This window comes from Purpureocillium lilacinum, assembly GCF_023168085.1.
Source record: "Purpureocillium lilacinum CBS 284.36 DNA, scaffold_2, whole genome shotgun sequence".
In the NCBI taxonomy this organism is placed as follows: Eukaryota; Fungi; Ascomycota; class Sordariomycetes; order Hypocreales; family Ophiocordycipitaceae; genus Purpureocillium; species Purpureocillium lilacinum.
Window position 1 is genome coordinate 4523046 of NW_027072112.1, and position 19325 is coordinate 4542370.

General features: G+C 61.9%; 8 protein-coding genes across 8 annotated transcripts; 3 read left to right on the forward strand and 5 right to left on the reverse strand.

Moving 5' to 3' along the window:
• Positions 1-287: 287 nt before the first annotated feature.
• Positions 288-1289, forward strand: PLICBS_003128 (uncharacterized protein; the record flags this gene model as incomplete). Its single annotated transcript, XM_018322864.2, has 3 exons — positions 288-956; positions 1042-1146; positions 1206-1289. 3 exons carry the CDS (start codon positions 288-290, stop codon positions 1287-1289), a joined length of 858 nt encoding a protein of 285 aa, XP_018178094.1.
• Positions 1290-1670: 381 nt separating this feature from the next.
• Positions 1671-4133, reverse strand: PLICBS_003129 (uncharacterized protein; the record flags this gene model as incomplete). Its single annotated transcript, XM_018322865.2, has 3 exons — positions 1671-2090; positions 2148-3392; positions 3450-4133. The coding sequence occupies 3 exons, from the start codon at positions 4131-4133 to the stop codon at positions 1671-1673; spliced, it is 2349 nt and encodes a 782-aa protein (XP_018178095.2).
• Positions 4134-6087: 1954 nt separating this feature from the next.
• On the forward strand, positions 6088-6752 carry PLICBS_003130 (uncharacterized protein; the record flags this gene model as incomplete). Its single annotated transcript, XM_018322866.2, has 2 exons — positions 6088-6277; positions 6334-6752. The coding sequence occupies 2 exons, from the start codon at positions 6088-6090 to the stop codon at positions 6750-6752; spliced, it is 609 nt and encodes a 202-aa protein (XP_018178096.2).
• Positions 6753-8797: 2045 nt separating this feature from the next.
• On the forward strand, positions 8798-11373 carry PLICBS_003131 (uncharacterized protein; the record flags this gene model as incomplete). The annotated part of the gene is made up of 4 exons (XM_065600152.1): positions 8798-9491; positions 9558-10719; positions 10776-11035; positions 11063-11373. The coding sequence occupies 4 exons, from the start codon at positions 8798-8800 to the stop codon at positions 11371-11373; spliced, it is 2427 nt and encodes an 808-aa protein (XP_065456224.1).
• Positions 11374-11983: 610 nt separating this feature from the next.
• Positions 11984-12813, reverse strand: PLICBS_003132 (RNA polymerase II mediator complex subunit; the record flags this gene model as incomplete). The annotated part of the gene is made up of 3 exons (XM_065600153.1): positions 11984-12434; positions 12578-12680; positions 12774-12813. The coding sequence occupies 3 exons, from the start codon at positions 12811-12813 to the stop codon at positions 11984-11986; spliced, it is 594 nt and encodes a 197-aa protein (XP_065456225.1).
• Positions 12814-13230: 417 nt separating this feature from the next.
• Positions 13231-14123, reverse strand: PLICBS_003133 (uncharacterized protein; the record flags this gene model as incomplete). The annotated part of the gene is made up of 3 exons (XM_018322868.2): positions 13231-13406; positions 13472-13701; positions 13777-14123. 3 exons carry the CDS (start codon positions 14121-14123, stop codon positions 13231-13233), a joined length of 753 nt encoding a protein of 250 aa, XP_018178098.2.
• A 774-nt stretch (positions 14124-14897) lies between these two features.
• PLICBS_003134 (uncharacterized protein) lies at positions 14898-16027 on the reverse strand (the record flags this gene model as incomplete). Its single annotated transcript, XM_065600154.1, has 3 exons — positions 14898-15036; positions 15108-15282; positions 15388-16027. 3 exons carry the CDS (start codon positions 16025-16027, stop codon positions 14898-14900), a joined length of 954 nt encoding a protein of 317 aa, XP_065456226.1.
• Positions 16028-17273: 1246 nt separating this feature from the next.
• On the reverse strand, positions 17274-18647 carry PLICBS_003135 (uncharacterized protein; the record flags this gene model as incomplete). The annotated part of the gene is made up of 2 exons (XM_065600155.1): positions 17274-18022; positions 18206-18647. The coding sequence occupies 2 exons, from the start codon at positions 18645-18647 to the stop codon at positions 17274-17276; spliced, it is 1191 nt and encodes a 396-aa protein (XP_065456227.1).
• Positions 18648-19325: the final 678 nt, after the last annotated feature.

The following is a 19325-nucleotide window of genomic DNA, read 5'->3' on the forward strand; positions in this document are numbered from 1 at the left end:
CACCCCGCCATCGGCGATGTCATGGCTCGCTCAGTTCCCCGACTTGCCCCTCGCAGCTCCCCTCCAGCTCCAGCTCCCCGCCGCGATGCCGACTTTCCTCCACCTCAGACGCCGAACCTCCATCATCAACGTCGTTGGGTCGAGCCGCCTTGCCTGACGTCTCTCACCCCTCGCACTCTCACTTCAAACCGGATATACTCATATAACCCCCCATTGGGAATACACTCTATCCTCATCGTCGTCCCATTGTTGTCGTCGTCGTCGTCGAAAAGACACCAACCGTCACCATGGCCTTCACCACCAACGCCACCATCGCCTCCTTTGGCGGGCGCTTCCTCAAGCTCACCCACTCCTCGTCTACCACCTCCACCCCCATGAACCTCACCCTCTTCCTCCCGCCCTCCGCGTCGCCCTCGTCCCCCGCCCCGCTGCTCGTCTACCTCTCGGGCCTGACGTGCTCCCCGGACAACGTCACCGAGAAGGGCTTCCTGCACGCCCACGCCTCGCGCCTCGGCCTCGCCCTCCTCTATCCCGACACCTCCCCGCGCGGCACCGACCTCCCCGGCGAGCACGACTCGTGGGACTTTGGCAGCGCCGCGGGCTTTTACGTCGACGCCACGCGCGAGCCCTGGACCAAGAACTACCGCATGGAGTCGTACATCACAAAGGAGCTTCCCGAAGTGCTCTTTGGCGAGTTCAAGGAGCTCGACCCCAAGCGCGTCTCCATCGCGGGCCACTCCATGGGTGGGCACGGCGCCCTCACCCTCTTCCTCAAGAACCCCGGCATTTACCGCAGCGTTAGCGCCTGGGCCCCCATCTCCAACCCGAGCAAGTGCCCCTGGGGCGAGAAGGCTTTCTCGGGCTACTTCGGGGACGACAAGGAGGAGTGGAAGAAGCACGACGCCACGGAGCTGGTCAAGGCCTGGAAGGGGCCGCTCAACTGCCTCATCGACGTGGTAAGCTCCCCCATCTGCTCCCCCGCTTCTCTCGCTTCTTTTGTGCGTCGTCTTATCGTGCGAGCCCCAAACTGACGACCTTTAGGGCACGGGCGACAACTTTTACAAGCAAGGCCAGCTGCTGCCAGAAAACTTTGAAAAGTCGGTCAAGGATGCTGGGATCGAGGGCGTCAAGGTTCGCTATCAGGAGGTATGTAAACGATTCACTCGTCATAATCGGCTTGCGTGAATGCCCGCTGACGGCTCCAGGGCTATGACCACTCCTACTTCTTCATCTCCACCTTTGGCGAGGACCACGTCAAGCACGCAGCCAAGGCTCTTGGCCTTCTGTGAAGTACGGGCTAGAGCAGGGAAGAAAAAAGGTGCACAGCGCCGGGGACAGGCCGTTCTTCAGCTGACAAGATACTTGTATGTACGGAGCAGGATCAAATATCGAAACCAACCCATGAAACCAGCGGCTTCTTGACCACTTGTTCCCATGAAATAATACCACAAGGTCGCTAGTCTGCCTCGGTGCTCGCCATCCGATGATCCAAAATGCACAGCAACGTACCGCCCAAGCCATAAGGATGCTTACCATCCGCCCCCATCTTAACAAATAAACGTCTCGTTCAAGTCATAACCCGTGAAATACACCCGCATCCCCATCATTAGCCGTATGAACGTAAACGCCGCCCAATGGTAGTAGTGACTGGTACGCCAGTGTCTGGCCCACTAGCTGATTCTCTTCTCCAAGCCCGGGCTGAGGCCGTCCTTCTCCAGCTTGGCCCGCAGCTCGGCTTCGGACTCGCGTCGGAGGCGCTCATACGCAAGCCTCTCGAATCGGCTCAAGCTCCGCCACCAGTGCTGCCCGGCCTCGTGCTGCGAGATGCGCTCCAGCAGGTCGGCTGTCTTGAGCCTCACGTCGCGCTCCTTGTGGAACAGCCCGAGCGCGAGGTAGAACAGGCCGGCGTGCGACTCGGGGGCCACGTTCAGCAACAGACAGATTTCGTCGTAGGAATGAATGTACTTGGACAGCGTCAGGTAAATGTCGCGACTTTGCGTCGGCGTCAAGCGCTGCATGCGCAGCCGGTCGTGCATGTGCGCCAGGTCGAGACCCTTGAGGGGGCGAACGGTGTAGAGCTGGGCGAGGTCCTGCAAAAGTCAGCCGCTATTACGCGCGATGATGATACCGAGGCAAGGGTCGCCTACCTGGATATAGCTATAGTAGCTGCGGGTGTTGCGCCAGCCCTCGATTCTCGTGACGTTGCCGGCAAGCTCCTTGTTCTTGGCTGCGTCGTCCGCCCACACATAGCCGTGGCCGCTGGCTCCAGGAAGCGTCATCTCCTGGTCCTCGCTCCCGATGTACAGGGCGCTTGCGCCGTACACACTCTCCTCGAACTGCGCAGCAATGCGGCAAAACTTGAGCACCCAGCCGCGCCACTTTGCCCGAATGACTCGCTCCCCATGCCTCACGGCGATGCTCTTAAGAATGTCCGTCATGAAGGCCGCATCGCCCGTCAGATCTTGGTGGTTGTTGGAGTTGCCGGCCGCAATGTTGGCGAGCGACGGGTTCTGCTGTTGGAAAAATATGAGTCCCTCGGTCACTGCCGCAGGCTCAATCCTGCTGCTGATCTTGATGCGCCCGCTCGGCAGGTCGCAGAGGATGTCCCACCACTCGGGGTGGTTCTCAAAGGTGGGATTCGTAACGCCAGCGATGAAGCCAGGAACATTGAGCAGGTCCTCAATCTTGGTCAAGTCTGTGTAAGGGAATGCGTGCCGGGTGAAGCCTCGTAGGGTGCCTCCGGAGGCGAGCGCGCAGGCTGCGAGCACCGCTTCAGCAACCTCCCCAGACGGCATGTTGTGCCCCAAAAAGACGATGCGCTTTTGCGTCAGCAACGCATTCACCAAAACAATGATGGGATGCGTGTGCGTGCCGTTGGTCGTCAGGTGCGGGTGCAGTGAGAACGGTTGCGGCGACTTTGAGTGCGGGTCGGAAAAGTTCTGGATGAGCTTGATGAGGGAAAAGTCTCCCACCGTCTCCGGCATGACGGCCGTCGGCACCTTGATGGGGATGGGGATGCCCTTGTACATGACCTTGCTCTCAAACTCATGCGTGTCTCTTGGTACCGAATACACCGACTGACTTCCGCCTTCGACGTGGGCTTTGGTGCCAGCTCTTGAGATGCTCGTCACCTTGGTTAGGCTCCTGCTCTCATCGCCGCTGCCATTGTCGAGGACCTCGCCCCTATCTTCGGCCATGCGCATCTGGATCATCTTTTCGAATTTCTCCACGAAGAGGTCCCTGTTCTCACTGGCGAGTAGCAGATGTCTCTCCAAGATGCTGAGTTTCGGCATGAGCGAGAGGTCCATGGCGTTGACAGCATCATACAGCAGGGCCAGGGTCTCTGGAACTGGTGACTTGAAGTACTCTTCCAACGCGAGCAGCAACAGTGGCTGTTACGGTCAGCTCCTCTGTGCTTACATGACGGGGATGCGCGCTCCTAGACTCACCTTGTATATGTGCAGAAACGGATGCCGCGTGCAGATAGCCATGGCCTTCACGATGGCTCCTCGCTTCACAGACTTATCGTGCTTTGTGTTGACCAAGTTCAGGACGTGAATCAAAGGCGGTCCCTCCCCGCCTTCCGGTTCGCTGTCCGTCGAGTCGTCGTCCAAGTCGTCATCCAGGTCGTCTTCTTCAGCATCCTCGCCATCCTCCTCGGTGATGATGCCAGCGGCGCGGTCCCGCAGTCTCCTGCGCCGCCGTCGTCTGCGCTCCTTCAGCTGACGCTCCTCGTCTTCCTCCTCCTGGCTCGTATCCTTGTGCAAAAAGAAGATGGTCCAATCCTGATTGCGAGCGTGCGCCTGATCGGGCAGCATCAGCTCAGCGAGCATGTTCTCGTCGCCAGTGATTGCCACGGGATACTGGTGCTCCATGACGGGACCGCGGTCAATGTCAAAGGAAGCGACCAGGATGTATTCGACGTGGTTGTCCGGGGATCCCCGGGGATACTGTGACCTCAGCCTCCGCGAGGACCGGGCATCGGCGTTCACACGGCGCGGGGCCGACAAGGACGAGTGCTGCGACGACGGGCCGAGCGACGGGGTCTTGGACTTGGCGCTCGGGTCCGAGGTGCGGTCCGTCTCGGCGACGGGCGGCTGCGGTGACCTCGCCTGCCGCGAGTTGAGAGACATGTCGGAGGCGGAGCGGGAGGAGGGGAAGGACAGGAGCGAGGCTCGCTTCGTCAGCGAAGCATCCGAGCGGTTATTGCTGGCGCTGTTGTAACGGGATATATAAGGCAGGGTGGAGGTCGTCGCCGCCATCGTCGGGATGCGAGGGAGCCCGCCCTACCGCGGCGGGATATCGACCGACGAGCTGTCGACGCAGAAGCGGCGTGGGCGGCCAGCCGCAAGCCCCGCCGGCGTGGTTGGCTTTGCTTTGCTTTGTTCGGGGTCGTACTGTCGTGGACTGCCACGGAGAGTGGAGGCGAGTGGAAGCAGAACAACGGACGGCGTCGAGGTCGTCGTGGGCACGGGCCCTGTTTCGGCTCGGTCGATTCCGTGACGGCGACAGAGGTTCGTCGGCAGCGCAGTTATCCGGATTGTCGCTTCGCCATGCGCAGGCGGGGGATCCGCCGCAGAAGCGGTCAGGAGCTGCTCAGGGGGGTGAGGCGGGGTTGTCGACGTCGAGCTCCAGGTCGAGGAATCGAGGGTCCGGCTGGCGGGCGGGCGAAAGGCGACTGATGCGAAGACAGCGTGTCGCAGACGTGCTTGCGTCTGGTGGTTATGCGAGACGATCAATCAATGCTGCAATTGCTTGGCAGGGCGACGAGGGCATTGAGACATGACATGGTGGTGCTGCATCTCTCCTAAACTCGAGACCAGGGGCTCTCGTCGGGGTCGGGCGTGCTGGTGGCGGCCCTGGTGGATCAATCACCGAGGGTGGAGAGTTGAGGTGCGCACCTAGGCAGGGCTCTATGGTGCCTTCACAGGGCTGGTGGGTGGTGGGTGGTGCCGCTAAATGCAACCCTGGCGGGTGCTCTGGTGCTCATCCACCGCTGCGGTGGATGGCTGCGGCGCATTGTGCGCTCGCAGTGGTGGGAGCTGGAGGAGGGCTGGCAGAGTCATCCGATCTTGAGCCAATTCCCGGGCCTGAGTGGCTGGCTGGGGGGCTCTCAGGGGTAATCAGACGCCGCACCTAGTCCCGTCACTCACCAATTGGCGGCTGCGAGGACCCCTGAGTCCGCTACCAGGCCCGCCAAGGGTTCAACCATTGTGCATTCTCCTCCCTGGGCGACCAAGGGATTGAGGGCACCCTAGCGCGCCTCCTCCCCGCTGCGCTCACTGCAGGCTGCCCGACCCCTTTTCTTGCGTCCAGGGCTTCTCCCGTCGTGTGGGCGCCACGGCATCAGAGCGCTGCAGCTTGACGCCACACCTGCCCGAGCCGCCACGGCAGCCACTGCACGCACTAGCCACTCGCTGCCCAGCACCCCACCAACACACCACCTGGGTCTGGGCCCCGCTGCAAGGCTGCCGTTGTCACGGCTGTTGCTGCGTTCGGTTGTTTACTTTGGCGAGACACGGCTGCGCCTGCGCAAGGCCAGCCAACGCCCGTGCAGCACCTCCGCACTTCCCTTCTACGAGCAGCACGCAATCCATCGCAGAACATATTCACGATTGCATCCACAGCATTTTCGGCAATCAACGTCTTGAGACTGTCTTCGCAAGCCGTCGCCCATCGATCGCCCATTCTCCACCACTACGACCCCCCGCGTAGATCCAACGTTCCTTGGCCAACCTGGCGCGCCCCTCGTCAGACGGGTCCGCTGCAGTCATGGTAGTAGCCCCAAGTGCCCAAGTCGAAACGCCGGGATCTAGCAGAGCTGACAACCCCATCCTTAACCCTTCACAGTCCGTATCAACAGCATACAAGCCCTCTCCCCTCGGCTACGGCTCGCCTCCTTCGCGCAGCTCGCCCTTCAGACGACCAGAATCGCCCGCGTCACCTTCGCCGCTGCGACACACGACTCCGTCCTCATCGCCGACGAAAGCTGCGCCGCTGGCCGGAGCTAGCCGATTCGCAAGACCAACGACGCCGACTAGCACGCAGGACAGCTGGACCCCAAGGGCACAGACGCCCGTCGAGAGCATGGCGTCGCCGCAGAGACCCGAGTCCATCCCGCGGGCACCACCGACAAAGGCGCTGAGCAACGGCAACGCGCTGTCACAACTACTGCCTGCGCAGGTCAGGACGCTGCGGGACGGCTTCCAGATCCTGGACAGGGATTGTGACGGCGTCGTCAACCGAGAGGATGTTGCCGACATGCTGAGCCAGCTTGGTTAGTTGCCCTGACGGCATTCGCCGGGAGTAATGCTGACAACTGTTGCCCTTCAGGACTACCAAATGGCCACTCTGACGTGGCCAAATTCTTCCCTCCATCCCGGCCGCAGACCATCGCGCTGGCCGCGTTTCTCAACTCGCTAGCCGAGGCGCTCGCAGCGCTCTCCCCCAGCGCCGAGCTCCTCTCTGCATTCTCGGCCTTTGATGACGACGACAGCGGCCAGGTAAACTGGGCGGAGCTGCGGGACGCCCTGCTCAACACGGCGCCCGAGCCCGGGGAGCGCGCGTTGACGGCGGCTGAGGTCGACAAGGTAGTCGACGGCTTTACTGGCCGGCGGGCGTTCAACTGCAACATGAATGCGCAGCTCGGCGCAAAGAAGGGCGAGGTGTTTAAGTACCAGGAGTTTGTGCACTCCATTATGGGAGGAAACGGCAGTGCCGACAACGGCTCTAACGGTAACTCGGAGGACTGATGAGCGCCTGGCTTGCTTGGGAGGCGCAGGGGCGTTGGTCTACCATGCTTCGCGAATTACGACTACATGTACATTTACTGTCACCGGGGAGACCTTCAGTCTGCTACCAAAGCTTGATTTATTGGCAGGCCCGGTTTGATGACGGTTGACTCTGGCAAGGGGGCGGCACGCTGCAGCATCAGGGATGCAGCCTCGATCGGGTGTCTCGGACGGTTGCACAGCGGTTGTGCAACGCGAGGGACAAGATTATCTGACGACATGGCACACGACACTGGATGAGACGTAAAATCTGTATTAATGCTATGATAAAGGGCCAAGCTGTTGCCGCTGTGACGCAATCGAGTGTTCCCCCCCGTTACGCGCCGCAAACGTGGAGAGCTGAGTGTCGACTCAGACGTGTCTCTTCAGCGCAGCCAGCGCAGGCTAGCGACGCAGCTTGCGGCGACGGACGCAGCGACCGGCCACTCGGCGCCGTCTGGTGTCAGCTCCAGCCGCCGTAGTGGCCGCAGGGGGCGCCGCAGGAGCCGCCGGCGCGCGTCGGCAGCCGGGCCGGCCCCACTGAACCTTCTAGAACCGCATCCGCGTAGATGCAAGACCCCGTTTGAACGATGGGGCCGGATGCACGAGGACATCATGGCGCCTCCGGAGGGGCCCTCGGGGCCCCGTACATTTAGCGATAGGACGAGCGACGAGCGGCCTGCATGCGCGCGACGCCGTTGCCGGCACAACAGCGCGACAGCCAGCGAACAGGCAAGAGCAACACCTGGCCCAGCGAAACAGAGCGGTCGGTCGGTTGGGGGGACACGCTCTCAGTGGCCGAGTGGCGAGGAGCATGCAGGGCCGCCCGGCAGGAAGGAGGTTGGGGATGGGCGTCCGGACACGTCAGGTACCCACGGCCTGCCTACGGGGGCAAAGAGACGATCCAGGATGTGCGAATCTGCAGGCCTGCGAGCCGTTGAGAGGTCACGGGGCCCCATGGCGGGTGCGGCAGCGGTGGCAGCGGCCCGCCTGACTGGCCGTCGTGTGCTTCGCTCCGCCGTCAAAAAGACACGCCCGGTGTCGGCGACGATGGGGGTATTATGTAGGTATCTGTGGTATCAAGCACCAGCCAGCGGGCGGCATCATGGGATCGAGCACGAGGCACGGAGCATGCGCCCGTGTCAACGGCCGCCGTCGTCAGCGGATGAGCCAACCTCGTCGTCGATGCTTTTTCCTTGCCCGTCTGGGATCATCATCTCTGTGACGTTACCACCCCCCCGGGGGGTCCTGTTTTATTTCTCTCGGCCTCCTCCCCCGGCCAGCCAAAAAGTCACAATTTCGCACCCACGCCCGGGGCCGCTGTCAATCATCTGCTGCTGCCGCTGATAAATCGCGGGCTGGGGAGGAGGAGCCGCTGGACTGGACGCCGTGTGCATTTGCAGCGCACCTCACCCGCTGTGCACCTGTTGTGCCGTAGTGGTAGCAGTAGCAGTAACTACCTAACTGCTGGGCTGCTGGGCTGGGCTCTTCTGTCGTCTGGTTTTGGACCTTCGTCACGCCTCGCCTGGCCTGTCCCCTTCCCTCTTCCTCCTCTCGCTCTCTCTTTTTTTCTCTTCCTTCCCCCTTCACCAGCCCTGTCCGTTCCGTTGCGTTGCTTTGCTGTGCTCTGCTCTGCTCTGCTCCGCCGTCGCTTGTCGCTTATCGCGTTGGTCGCTTGCTGGAGCCGTTCGAATCTACCCCTGGCCCAGCCTTGTTTTCGCTCGTCTTCTCCCATCTTCGTTTCCCATCGAGGGTCCCTCCCCCCCCCCTCCACCCTCCCTCGCGCGTCTTCCCGCTCCCGCACGCAACGCCGCACGCTTTTTTTCGCCCAGCGCCGGCGTCGTTTACCTTTCCCGCTCCCGCCGGTGGCCCCAGACTTTTCCCCCTTTGGGAGCTTAACGCCCGTTTATTAGCCTCGACCGCCCCCATCTATTTCCAGTATCCGGCATACCGTTGTTTCGGGGACAGCCCTGCCGCTGAGTCGAGTCGCCCTCGACGCTGCCAGTCCCGCATTCCGGCCGCCCCAAATGAAGTTCTTCGGCGGTAGCAAGAAACCCTCCTCTTCTGCGTCCAAGAAGCACGCGTCCAGTCCCAGCCTCGACGACCGCCCAGATTCGCGGCAGCACGCTCATTCAGAGCCTCCCTCCCCCACCAAGCCGTCGACGCCCTCGTCCGCGTCGGCCACCCCGCGGTCGTCGCCCAAAAAATCTTCGAGGCCCGCCTCCTACCGGGACTCGACCAGAGACCGCGACCCTGCCGCCTCCCCCAAGTCTTCGTCGTCACCACGCACCTCGAGGCTCTCCCGGCACGCCACCGAGCCCACGTCGTCGTCGCGACGGAGCAGCAAATTTGACTCCGACATCCATCCGTTGAATCTGCCGCCCGAGGAGCGCAAGCGCTTCTCCGCCCTCGCCAATTCCGCAATGAGCGGCAGCAACGCTATGGATATCGACCGGGAGCCTCCCGTCAACGGCAACGGCACCGCGCCGTCCTCCTCGCCGCCGCCGCCGGCTACCCCAAACCCCTCGGCCCAGGCAAACTTCTCCGTGCCCATTCCCAACGGCACCTCCCACGACGAGGCACCCGCCCCGCCGCCGCACAAGTCCAACCCTTCCAGCCCTGTGCCCACGCCGCAGGAGGACGCCGAGGCCTACAAGGCTGCTGGCAACCGCTTCTTCAAGGAGAGGAACTACAGCAAGGCAATTGAGCAATACACCAAGGGTGCGTTCCCCCTATCTAACAGCCATGCATGTTGTTGAGAGTGCGCTGACAAATTGTGACTTTTAGCCGTCGACTTGTTCCCCGATTCACCAACCTTCCTCAGCAACCGCGCCGCCGCGTACATGTCCAATGGACAGTACGAGTCCGCCCTCGAGGATTGCTCTCATGCCGCCGATGTCGATCCGCAAAACCCCAAAATTCTGCTGCGGTTGGCGCGCATCTACACCGGCCTCGGCCGACCAGAGGAGGCCATGACCACCTTTGGGCGCATCGACCCAGCCCCGTCTGCCAAGGACATGGCGCCGACCCGGGAGATGCTTCACCACATCAATGCCGCTAGGGATAGCTTGCGCGAGGGCACGGCTGGGTCCATGGTTCTGCATGCTTTGGACCAGGCTGAGCGCGGCCTGGGCCCGGGCGTGAGCAAGCCCCGCAAGTGGCAGCTCATGCGGGGCGAGGCGTACATCGCCATGGGACGCGAGAATTCGCTGGGCGAGGCACAGAACATCGCCATGTCGCTTCTGCGGCACAACAGCCAGGACCCCGAGGCCCTCGTTCTTCGTGGTCGCGTCCTCTACGGCCAAGGCGACAACGAAAAGGCCATCCAGGCATTCCGCATGGCCATCAACTGCGACCCGGACTTCCGCGACGCGGTCAAGTGGTTGAGGATTGTTCAGAAGCTGGACCGCATGAAGGAGGAGGGCAATGTCGAGTACAAGGCTGGTCGGCTGCAGGCCGCCATTGAAAAGTACACGGCGGCCCTAGAGGTTGACCCTTCCAACCGAAACATGAACGCAAAGCTCCTGCAGAACCGGGCGCAGTGCAAGATCAGGCTCAAGCAGTACGATGACGCCATCGCCGATGCAGAGCGCGCCGTGACCCTGGACCCCGGCTACACCAAGGCCCGCAAGACCAAGGCCAACGCGCTTGGCCAGGCGGGCAAGTGGGAAGATTCCGTCAAGGAATGGAAGGCAATTCAAGAGCTCGACCCGGAGGACCGCACCATCCCCAAAGAGGTCCGCAAGGCCGAACTGGAACTCAAGAAGAGTCTGAGAAAAGATTATTACAAGATTATGGGCCTGGAAAAGGACTGCGAGCCCGACCAGATCAAGAGGGCCTACCGCAAGATGGCCGTCAAGCTTCACCCGGACAAGAACCCTAATGATCCCGAGGCCGAAGCCAAGTTCAAGGATATGCAGGAAGCCTACGAATGCTTGAGTGATCCTCAGTAAGTCACGGCGCCATATTTGCTATTGCGCACAATCGTTTCTGACCCCATCGCAGGAAGAAGGCCGCCTACGACAACGGTGACGACCTCATGGACCCCGCCGACATGTTTGGCGGCGGTGGCATGGGCGGCGGCATGGGCGGCATCGACCCAGAGATCCTCTTCAGCATGATGGGTAACCAGGGCGGCTTCGGAGGCGGTGGTTTCCGCGGTGCCGGTGGGTTCCCAGGAGGCGCCGGAGGCTTCCCCGGTGGTGGCGGCTTCCCTGGAGGCGCCAGCTTCAACTTCAACACGGGTGGCCCCGGTCGCGCGCGAGGTGGCGGGTATCCTTTCCAATGACCAGCCGAGTCAGAGTATGATACGGGCGATGAGGTCGAGGACGCCGACGAGTGGGCGTGGGAAGAAGCCGGCATGCCGGAGGACGCAGCCAGGGCAGCAAAAGAGAAGCTGCACGGCGATTTCCGGCGACGGCGGGAAGCCCGGGACGAGCTGGTCGATACCCTGCGACGCTACGGCATGGCAGTGCTGGCCGCCACCGTCCTGCTCCCTCCACAGCTGGTCGCGCTGGGGCTCGTCGGCGTCGGCCTCTTGTACTTGTGCAACAGGTACCTCTGGCCCGGGAGCGGCAACAGGGCCACGGCTTCGAGTGGATAGAAGACACTTGGAGACACAGCGAAAGACAGACACGCTTTGCATACACCATTTTTCATTTACACGGCGTTACTCGATGAGGGCCCAGAGGAGCGGGTTGGCTGGTGCCCGCCGTCTCTGAAGACTCACGCAGAAGCAAACAGTCGGAAAAAGGGACAAGGCCAGTGGGCATTTTGTTACGCTCGTCCGATGGCTCTCGCATGCGCATGGATACGACACTAGATGGGGAGGGAGTCGTCGGACGACGTACTGGATGTAGTATGATTGCATGTAGACATTCTATTTGTTGGCTCCCTCCGGGGCTGTTGAGTACGCCTGCTTTCGTCTGAGAAGGTGTGTCATTATTGGAGACCACTGGGACTCTATTCCACGGCGAAGTGCCGGAGTTTCCGCTCATGACGATAACTATTGTGACACGTCCGGGAGCCCAATGCAGGGACTATGAGATCGAGTCATACACTCGCATCTGGGTATCTATATGCCGTAACGCCTGTCCCTCCGAGTATGCCTCCCTGGGGCAGTCTGGATGTCGCATCGCTCCAGTCCCAAACGTACCTGATCCGCTGGTGATTTGTGGTCGTCGACTCGTCTCGAGCCACCCTCGTCTTCTCTCTCATCCAGTCGGGGCCGAACCACCTTGCGCAGGTATTTGCGTCGCAGCCCCAGCCGCAGGAGCAGCACCAGCACCGCCAGAAGCATCGCCATCGCCGCCGCCGCCGCCGCCACCGGCCACAGCAGAAGCGCCTGTCACGTCAGCAGCACGGGCGCCGCCGAGAGCCTTGCCGCCCGTCGCCTCGAGGACGCGCTCAACGTCGTCGCGCAGCTCGGGCATGGCGGCGGCCATGTCGGCGGCGAGGACGTCGCGCAGGGAGTCAAAGGCGGCGGCCTTGCCGCGCATGAGCTGGTTGCCGCGGCGGACGAGCTCGACGAACTCGCGCGTGTAAATGTCGGGGTTGCGGCCGTTCTCGACGTACTCGAGCAGCTCGGGGGGCACGGAGGGGAGGGCGGCGAGGGGGTGGGCGGCCGAGGCGTGGAGGGTCTGGAGGGACGTCGAGAGCGTCTTGCTGCACGGGCGGTATGTCAGTCTGGTTGTCTTGCGGCTCGCGGCTCGCGGGTTGCGGTGCGGCGGGCAGGCAGGCAGGCAAAGGAAGGTGGGCAAGGTCCGGTGCGGGACGGAGACGGAGACGGAACGGGCATTCAGACGCACACTTGGTTGGAAAGCACGTCGCGGCTGGGCCGGCCGGTGGTGTCGTAGGTGGTGACCTGCACCATGATGTTGTAGAGGTCCTGGATGATGTCCTTGAGCTGCTCTGCGGGAGGGTGTCAGTCTGGGGCGGGCGCGCGCACGGGGTGAAGGAAGCATGGAGAGATGGATTCGTGCAGGCGCGGTGGGAGAGACGTACGCTCAAGCTCATCGTGGCTCAATCGCTCGACGGGCGCCATGGTTGCGGTGGCGGTGGTGCGCTGGCCCGGGGGGCAGGCGGTGATGATGGCGGAGGGAGGAGGTTGACCGTGATGCGCTGGTGAGCCTCTGCGCGCCAGGTGAGTTTAGGTGACGGAGGGAAGGAAACCTGGGAGGTCCCCACCGCAGAAGCGCCCCGCCTTTTCAATGAGCGACAGCGACCGATCGCTAACTCGACTTGCACTCTGCATCAACCCAGCTTTACACGGCCATGCAAACTCGCGCAGCGATGTCAAACGGACATACGGGAACAAGTCATTGCGTTATGTCGATTAGACCATGGCGTCCTGAGGTTTTTACAAACAATTGCACAGCCCACGGCATCACAGCGCGATCAAAGGTCCACGAGCTTCAGCGATTCGTTCGTCATTGCACTATCTGCATCTATTTTTGCGACGTTACCTCGTCGTGTAGCCGCCGTTGGCAAACAGCGTCTGGCCGGTGATCCACGAGCCCTCGGTGACAAGGAAGCGCACGAGGGGCGCAATGTCCTGCACCTCGGTGAGGCGGCCGTCGAGCGCCTGGCTCTTGTGGAAGGCGACGGCGTCGTCCGACTCTTGCGGGTAGAAGAAGGCTGCGGCGATCATGTCAGCGCTCTCATCCCCCCCTGTGGGTTTTATACTTGAGGAAGGAACTCACGGGTGTCCATGGGCCCCGGGGCCACGGCGTTGACGCTCACGCGGCGCGGCTGCAGCTCCTTGGCCACGCCGCGGGTAAAGTGCTCGACGGGCGCCTTGGAGCCGGCGTACGAGGTGTAGAAGCCGGTGAAGGCGGCCAGCAGGGCCGTGACGATGGTGACGAGCTTGCCGCCGTCGGCGACGTGCTTGGCGCCGGCCTTGAGGATGAAGAAGGCGGCCTTGGAGTTGACGCTGCGATTTCGGTGTCAGCGTCGCATGCCTCACCCCACGTCACGTCATGACACAAAACGGAGGGTGAGAACTTACGCAAACATCTCGTCGTACTCGGCCTCGGTAATCTCCGTAATGGGCTTCTTGAGCACCTTGCCGACCGTGTTGACGACAATGTCAATCTTGCCAAAGTCCTTGATGGCAGAGGTGAAGAGCTTGTCGACGGCGGCCTCGGTGGTCAGGTCGCCCTGGTAGAAGCGCACCGTGACCTTGGGGTACTTGGCCTTGAGCTCCTGCTCGAGCTTGGCGGCGGCGTCCTTGGACTTGGGCGAGTTGTAGTGCAGGGCGAGGCCGGCGCCGAGAGCCGCCAGCTCCGTTGCGATGGCGGCGCCCAGGTTCTTGGCGCCGCCGGTGATGAGCGCGACCTTGCCGTCGAGGGACATTTTTTGTGTTTGTTTTATCTTCTAAGGTGATTGGGGGAACTTGAAGGCTATGTGAACTGCGATTGTGATGCCGAGTGTGTCGAGTCCGGTCAGTGTCGACGACGCCTTATATAGTATTGGCATCGTAGCAGACGGACATGGCAAGACGCAGCCACCTCTCCACCGAGGCGGCTGGCTCTGAAGCCGTTGCAGCATGACACGGCATCGACCTCATCGCTGCAAGGCCCCGGGATCGCCCCGGTGAGGGGTCTCGACAGGTCAAAGCGTCTGCAAGCAGCTGTCAAGCCCACGCGCCCGAAGCTGTGCTGTCAGTTCTCGACGCTTTAGAGTTTCTGCTAAAATGTCCAAATGCATTTCCCCGATTAGGAAATGTTTCACATGGCGCCGCCGCCACCCTCCGCCGCCGCCCTGGATGCGTCGCCGCCCTAGCGAAAACGCCTCTCCGTGTGGCTGTTCCGAAGAGAAGGAAGACGTAAAACACACAAAAACGGGGCTTGGGCTTCCCGGAGCTGTTGCTACGGGCCCGCCGCCCGTTGTCGCCGCGCTGCTGGACGGACGGACGGACGGACGGACGGATTTATGGGAGGCCGGCGTTTGGGAAATCCGAGGCCGGGAGCGCCGATCGCTCGTGCGCGCCGCCGCACCGGCCTTGCCTGCTGCACGAGCCAGGTGGCGGCACGCCGTTCTAACTGCTGGGGACTTGGTTACTTGACTTACACGAACGGGGATGGCAGTTCCAACGACGAGGACAGGAGAACAGTATGCCGTATGCGTTTAACATGCATCACGCGTCAGCTCAGTGCTCACAGCCTCGCCAGTTATACGCATGGGAGGTAGCTGGTAGATTGGAAAGATCTCCCTGGGCGACTCTGGTCCGGCGTCCATGTCCAAGACCTCGCGGATCTCGGACGGGCTGCTCCCCCACGTCGTGACTTGTCAGCGGCAGTCAGTCAGTAGGCCGCATGACGGCATCTTTTCTCATACCTCACGTTCATGTGGAAGCCCCCCAGCAGCTCGTGCACGAGCGAGGGGATAGAGAACCTCTGCAGGTGGACCGCGGAATACGGATGCAGCTTCAGCGGCGCGTTGGTGGCCCAGTGTCTGATGCAGTCTTGGCTGTCGGCGACGAAGGACTGGAACACGGTCTGGCAGTTATCGACTGGTTCGTTGACGTCGTCGTCGCATGGTTAGCTTATCAGCCGCTGCAGTGCGTGTCCTCCCTCGGAACGGGAACCTCATATCCTATAAAATGCCGGCCACTCACTCAGAAGAGGAATCACAAAGGCGCGGTTGCCGAGGCAGATCCTCGCCAGCATGGACAGCACCGTCGTGCCCATGACGCAGCCGGAGCGAAACTTCTTGAGCGTCTCGTCGCCCAGCTCGACGTGCTCCGAGACAAACGGCCTGCTGCGGAGGAACAGCCGCAGCGCATTGTTCACCTCGTCCTTGGCCGCCGTCAGCCGCACCCTGTCGCTCGTCAGGAACACCTCGCAGGCGGCCAGCACGACGAGCACGAAGAAGCCCGCGAGGCCCTTGTCGGCCTGCAGCGCGTCCGACCGCAGGTGCTCGGTGCACTCGAGCAGGAGCACCTCCCAGTGCATCGTCGCGCGCCGCGTCGCGTCGATGTGCGCCAGCGTCAGCAGGTCCCGTATCCGGTCCAGCTCCTCGTCCTCGGGGATCTCGACGTCCCAGTCGTCGACGTCCTGCGGGATCTTGTCGAGGAAGGCCAGCACCCGCTTGCGCCGGTCGCCCGGCCGGGGCCTGCTGCGGCGGACGCGAGGCGGCTGCGGCGTGTGCGCGGTCGCTCCCACAGCTGCTGCTGCCGCCGCCGCGGCGCTTCGACGTGCGGACGCAAAGGTGTCGGGGGTCACGACGTTGAAGTCGGGGTTGTTGATTGGGGCCATGCCTCGCGTGCAGTCAAACTGCTCTGGCGTGATGCTAGATTGACTGCACGGCTCGATGCAGGATAGGTAGAGTTACCAGTCTCTTCTGGATCAAGATACGTCAGCCAAAGATTGATGGCAATGATGTGTTCCCCCGCCGGAGGAGAGACGATGTCAAACTGCAGTTAAGGCAACGCTCTAGCCTTCTTGCCAAAAAGTCCAGGGTAGTATATAATTGTGCTATTGCAAAACAGCGATCGTGAAGAGACGGACGGGATGGCGGAGAGGAGACGATCGATCTGATGGCGGGCGCCCCCGACAGAGAAAATGGGGGTCTCCCTCGCGGCTCTCCTGTCCGGATCATGCATGCGTGCATGCATGCATGTACTAATCTATGCATGGCCCGTGCGTCTCGCCGTCCTCATCGGAAACCTGCTCCGTTCGAATTGTCTTCCCTGCCGTCACCGAAATGTCCGCGATCCGACGCACTATGTATGCAGGTAAGGAGCTACAGTACAAGCTGCCGTCAGGGACAACCACATATACATGCCGCTGCATGATGTTTAACATCATACTGTACTCACGCCGGGCCTGTTTTCGTTTCCAACGTACAGTACAGTATCCTTGTATTCACATATTTGCTTCCTACATGTAGGGGCCCGGCCTTGGCCCGCACCAACATCAGGCAACCATACGTCCCCCCCTTGTGCAACTCTGCCCCGACACCGTGCTGGTTCATTGGATGCAGCCGTTTATTCAATAACAAAGGATTTCAGCGAGGAAAAGAAAAAATTTTACACTTCAAGGGGTGTTGCACACACGCGGCTCTGTGGTGACCGTTGTCTGATGTAAGTGGGCGTACTTTCGTACTAGGTCATCGTGGCCGCGCAGACAGAGCCATTGTCAGGCCTGCAGTCGATCTCCACGTTTACAGTGAAGGCGGGGAAAGAAACCAAGTCACAGAAATTGCTGGTCGGCGCTCTTTTCTAGGCTCTCTTGCGGACCGTGGCCACATCGCCACACATCAGAGAGCGAGTGACAACTCGAGCACCGCTGACTACTCGGAGGGAAAACGCAAGAGAGGTTGTCGTGACGCTCAGCTAAACTACTTCAAAGCTGCCATTTAGGAGACAGAGGGACAGTTGGTTTACCATTGAATATCTAATGCTCATCATCCATACCATCGTGAGAATCTAATTTCAAATATACAACACACATGCCGTGGCACATCGACCCACGCCATCAACGGCTACACCTCCCTCCACATCTACGCCGACATCTGCGTCACAGCAACAACCGACGACGACGCTGCCGCCGCCGACGGCATCCCGACCTGACATATCGGCGCCGTGGCGACGCGCCCCAAGTCCGCCCTCGCCCCGAGCGCCGCCCCGACCAGCACCATGCGCATCGTCCTCTCCGCCGCCCCCGTCAGCAGCTCCCCCGTCCTCGCCATGGCATCCTCGAGCGTCAGCGGCCCGTCCAGGATGCTCGCATACGCCGACACGCCCGTCCCGTACATGCGCTCCGCCCCGTCCCCGATGCTCCCCGCCAGGGCCACCACTTGCGTCGTTCCCCTTGCCCTGCCGCCGCCGCCGCCGCCGCTTGTCCGCTTTCGCGTTGCCGTGGTCGCCCGCCGCGCCACCTCGCTGGTCATCTTTCCCGCCGCAGACTGCGCATCCAGTGACCCCTCCGCCGTGAAGACCAGATCCCACGGCTGCGCGAGGACCTTCCCCAGGCCAAAGTACTCGTCGATGGCTGCAGTGCGTCCGCGCAGGGAGGCGCCCAGCACGAGCAGCCCGGCGCCGAGACCGCCCGAGGCGCCGGACCCGGGGGCCTGGGATATGTCGCGCCCGAGGGAGAGGGAGGCGGCGCGGGAGAAGGAGTCCATGGCTTGGCTGAGTAGTTCGACCTGCGCGGGTGTAGCGCCCTTTTGCGGGCCGTAGACGCGGGCGACGCCGCGGTCGCCGCAGAGAAGGTTGCTGGTGTTGCAGACGGCCTCGATGACGACCTCTCCTGTTTGCGCTGTGTCAGTGATGTGTTGTAAGATGCACAAGGTTTACTTGCCTCTGCGTAGCCTGGGATGAAGTCCATCCAGACAGATTCTGTCTAGGTCGACAAGAGAGCCCCCTCCGGCCGCCACCGGAAGCTCGACCCCTTTTCTGTCCTGGAGACGCGCGCCGAGAGCCTGAAGCATACCCGCTCCCGCATCCGTAGTCCCAGAGTCGCCACACCCGACTATGATTTTGCTGCACCCCTGATCCAGCGCCAACTTCATAAGCTGCCCAACGCCATACGACGTCGTGCGGGTAGGATCCCGGCCGTCTCGGGGCACGAGCCGCAGCCCAGCGGCAGCAGCCATGTCCAGGACGGCGGTGGTGTCTCCGATGATGCCGTAGTGGGACGCGACAGGCTGACGGACAGGGCCGGTGACGTCGGCGTGCACGAGCCGGCCTCGGTGTGCTGAAACGACGGCGCGGCAGAAGCCCTCTCCGCCGTCGTGGACGGGCATCTTGCAGACAAAGGCCTCGGAGGGGCCGGCGACGCGCCGGATGCCCTGCTCGATGCAGGCGGCGGCGTCTTCGGGCCCCAGGCTCTCTTTGAAGCCGGAGGGGGCGACGAGGATGCGCAGTGGCGCCATGTCAGGGTATAAGTACGACTGACTTGTAAGTTATGATGGCAGTCTAGAGAGCTCATATACCGTCAGGTCCTCACGCGATGGACCGGGATATGGCATGTACAGACTACGATCGACAGCCCAGAGGCATTTTATATTGCGAAATTCAACCACCAGTGCGCGTTTGTCAACACGGAACCGGACAACGCCTTCTTTGAAATTTCACCGCATGGTCGTGCCAGCTTGGACCATGGGCAGGCACATAACAGACACCACGTCAAGGTAAACTTTAGCGAGTGAGCCCGCTCCGCCTCCAAAGCCTGTCGCACCGATGACGAAACCCTGGCCCCCCCCCCCCTTTCATGTTGCACGGGGATGATGACGGGATGGACGGGGGTTCCGCTTGCTTTGCTTTTGCTCTCCAAGGAATGCAGTCGCAGGGGACAGAGACATGCGTCATCCGCCTGTGCCTGTCTGGTGGCAGCCCACCGTGTGCCTGCGTCTGGACTCTGGTACCTGTTTGTGCCTGAGCCTGGAGCTGTCACGCCGCGTGGCCATCTAACACAGACACAAACGCAGCGGGCTCATGTCCCCTTGTCTCCTAGCGTTTGCGTTTGCGTGTGGCAGCGTGGAGACTGGAGAACTGGAAACTGGAGATTCTCACAGTCAGACTCAGCGCAGCCTCCGCCCGGCCAAGACTGC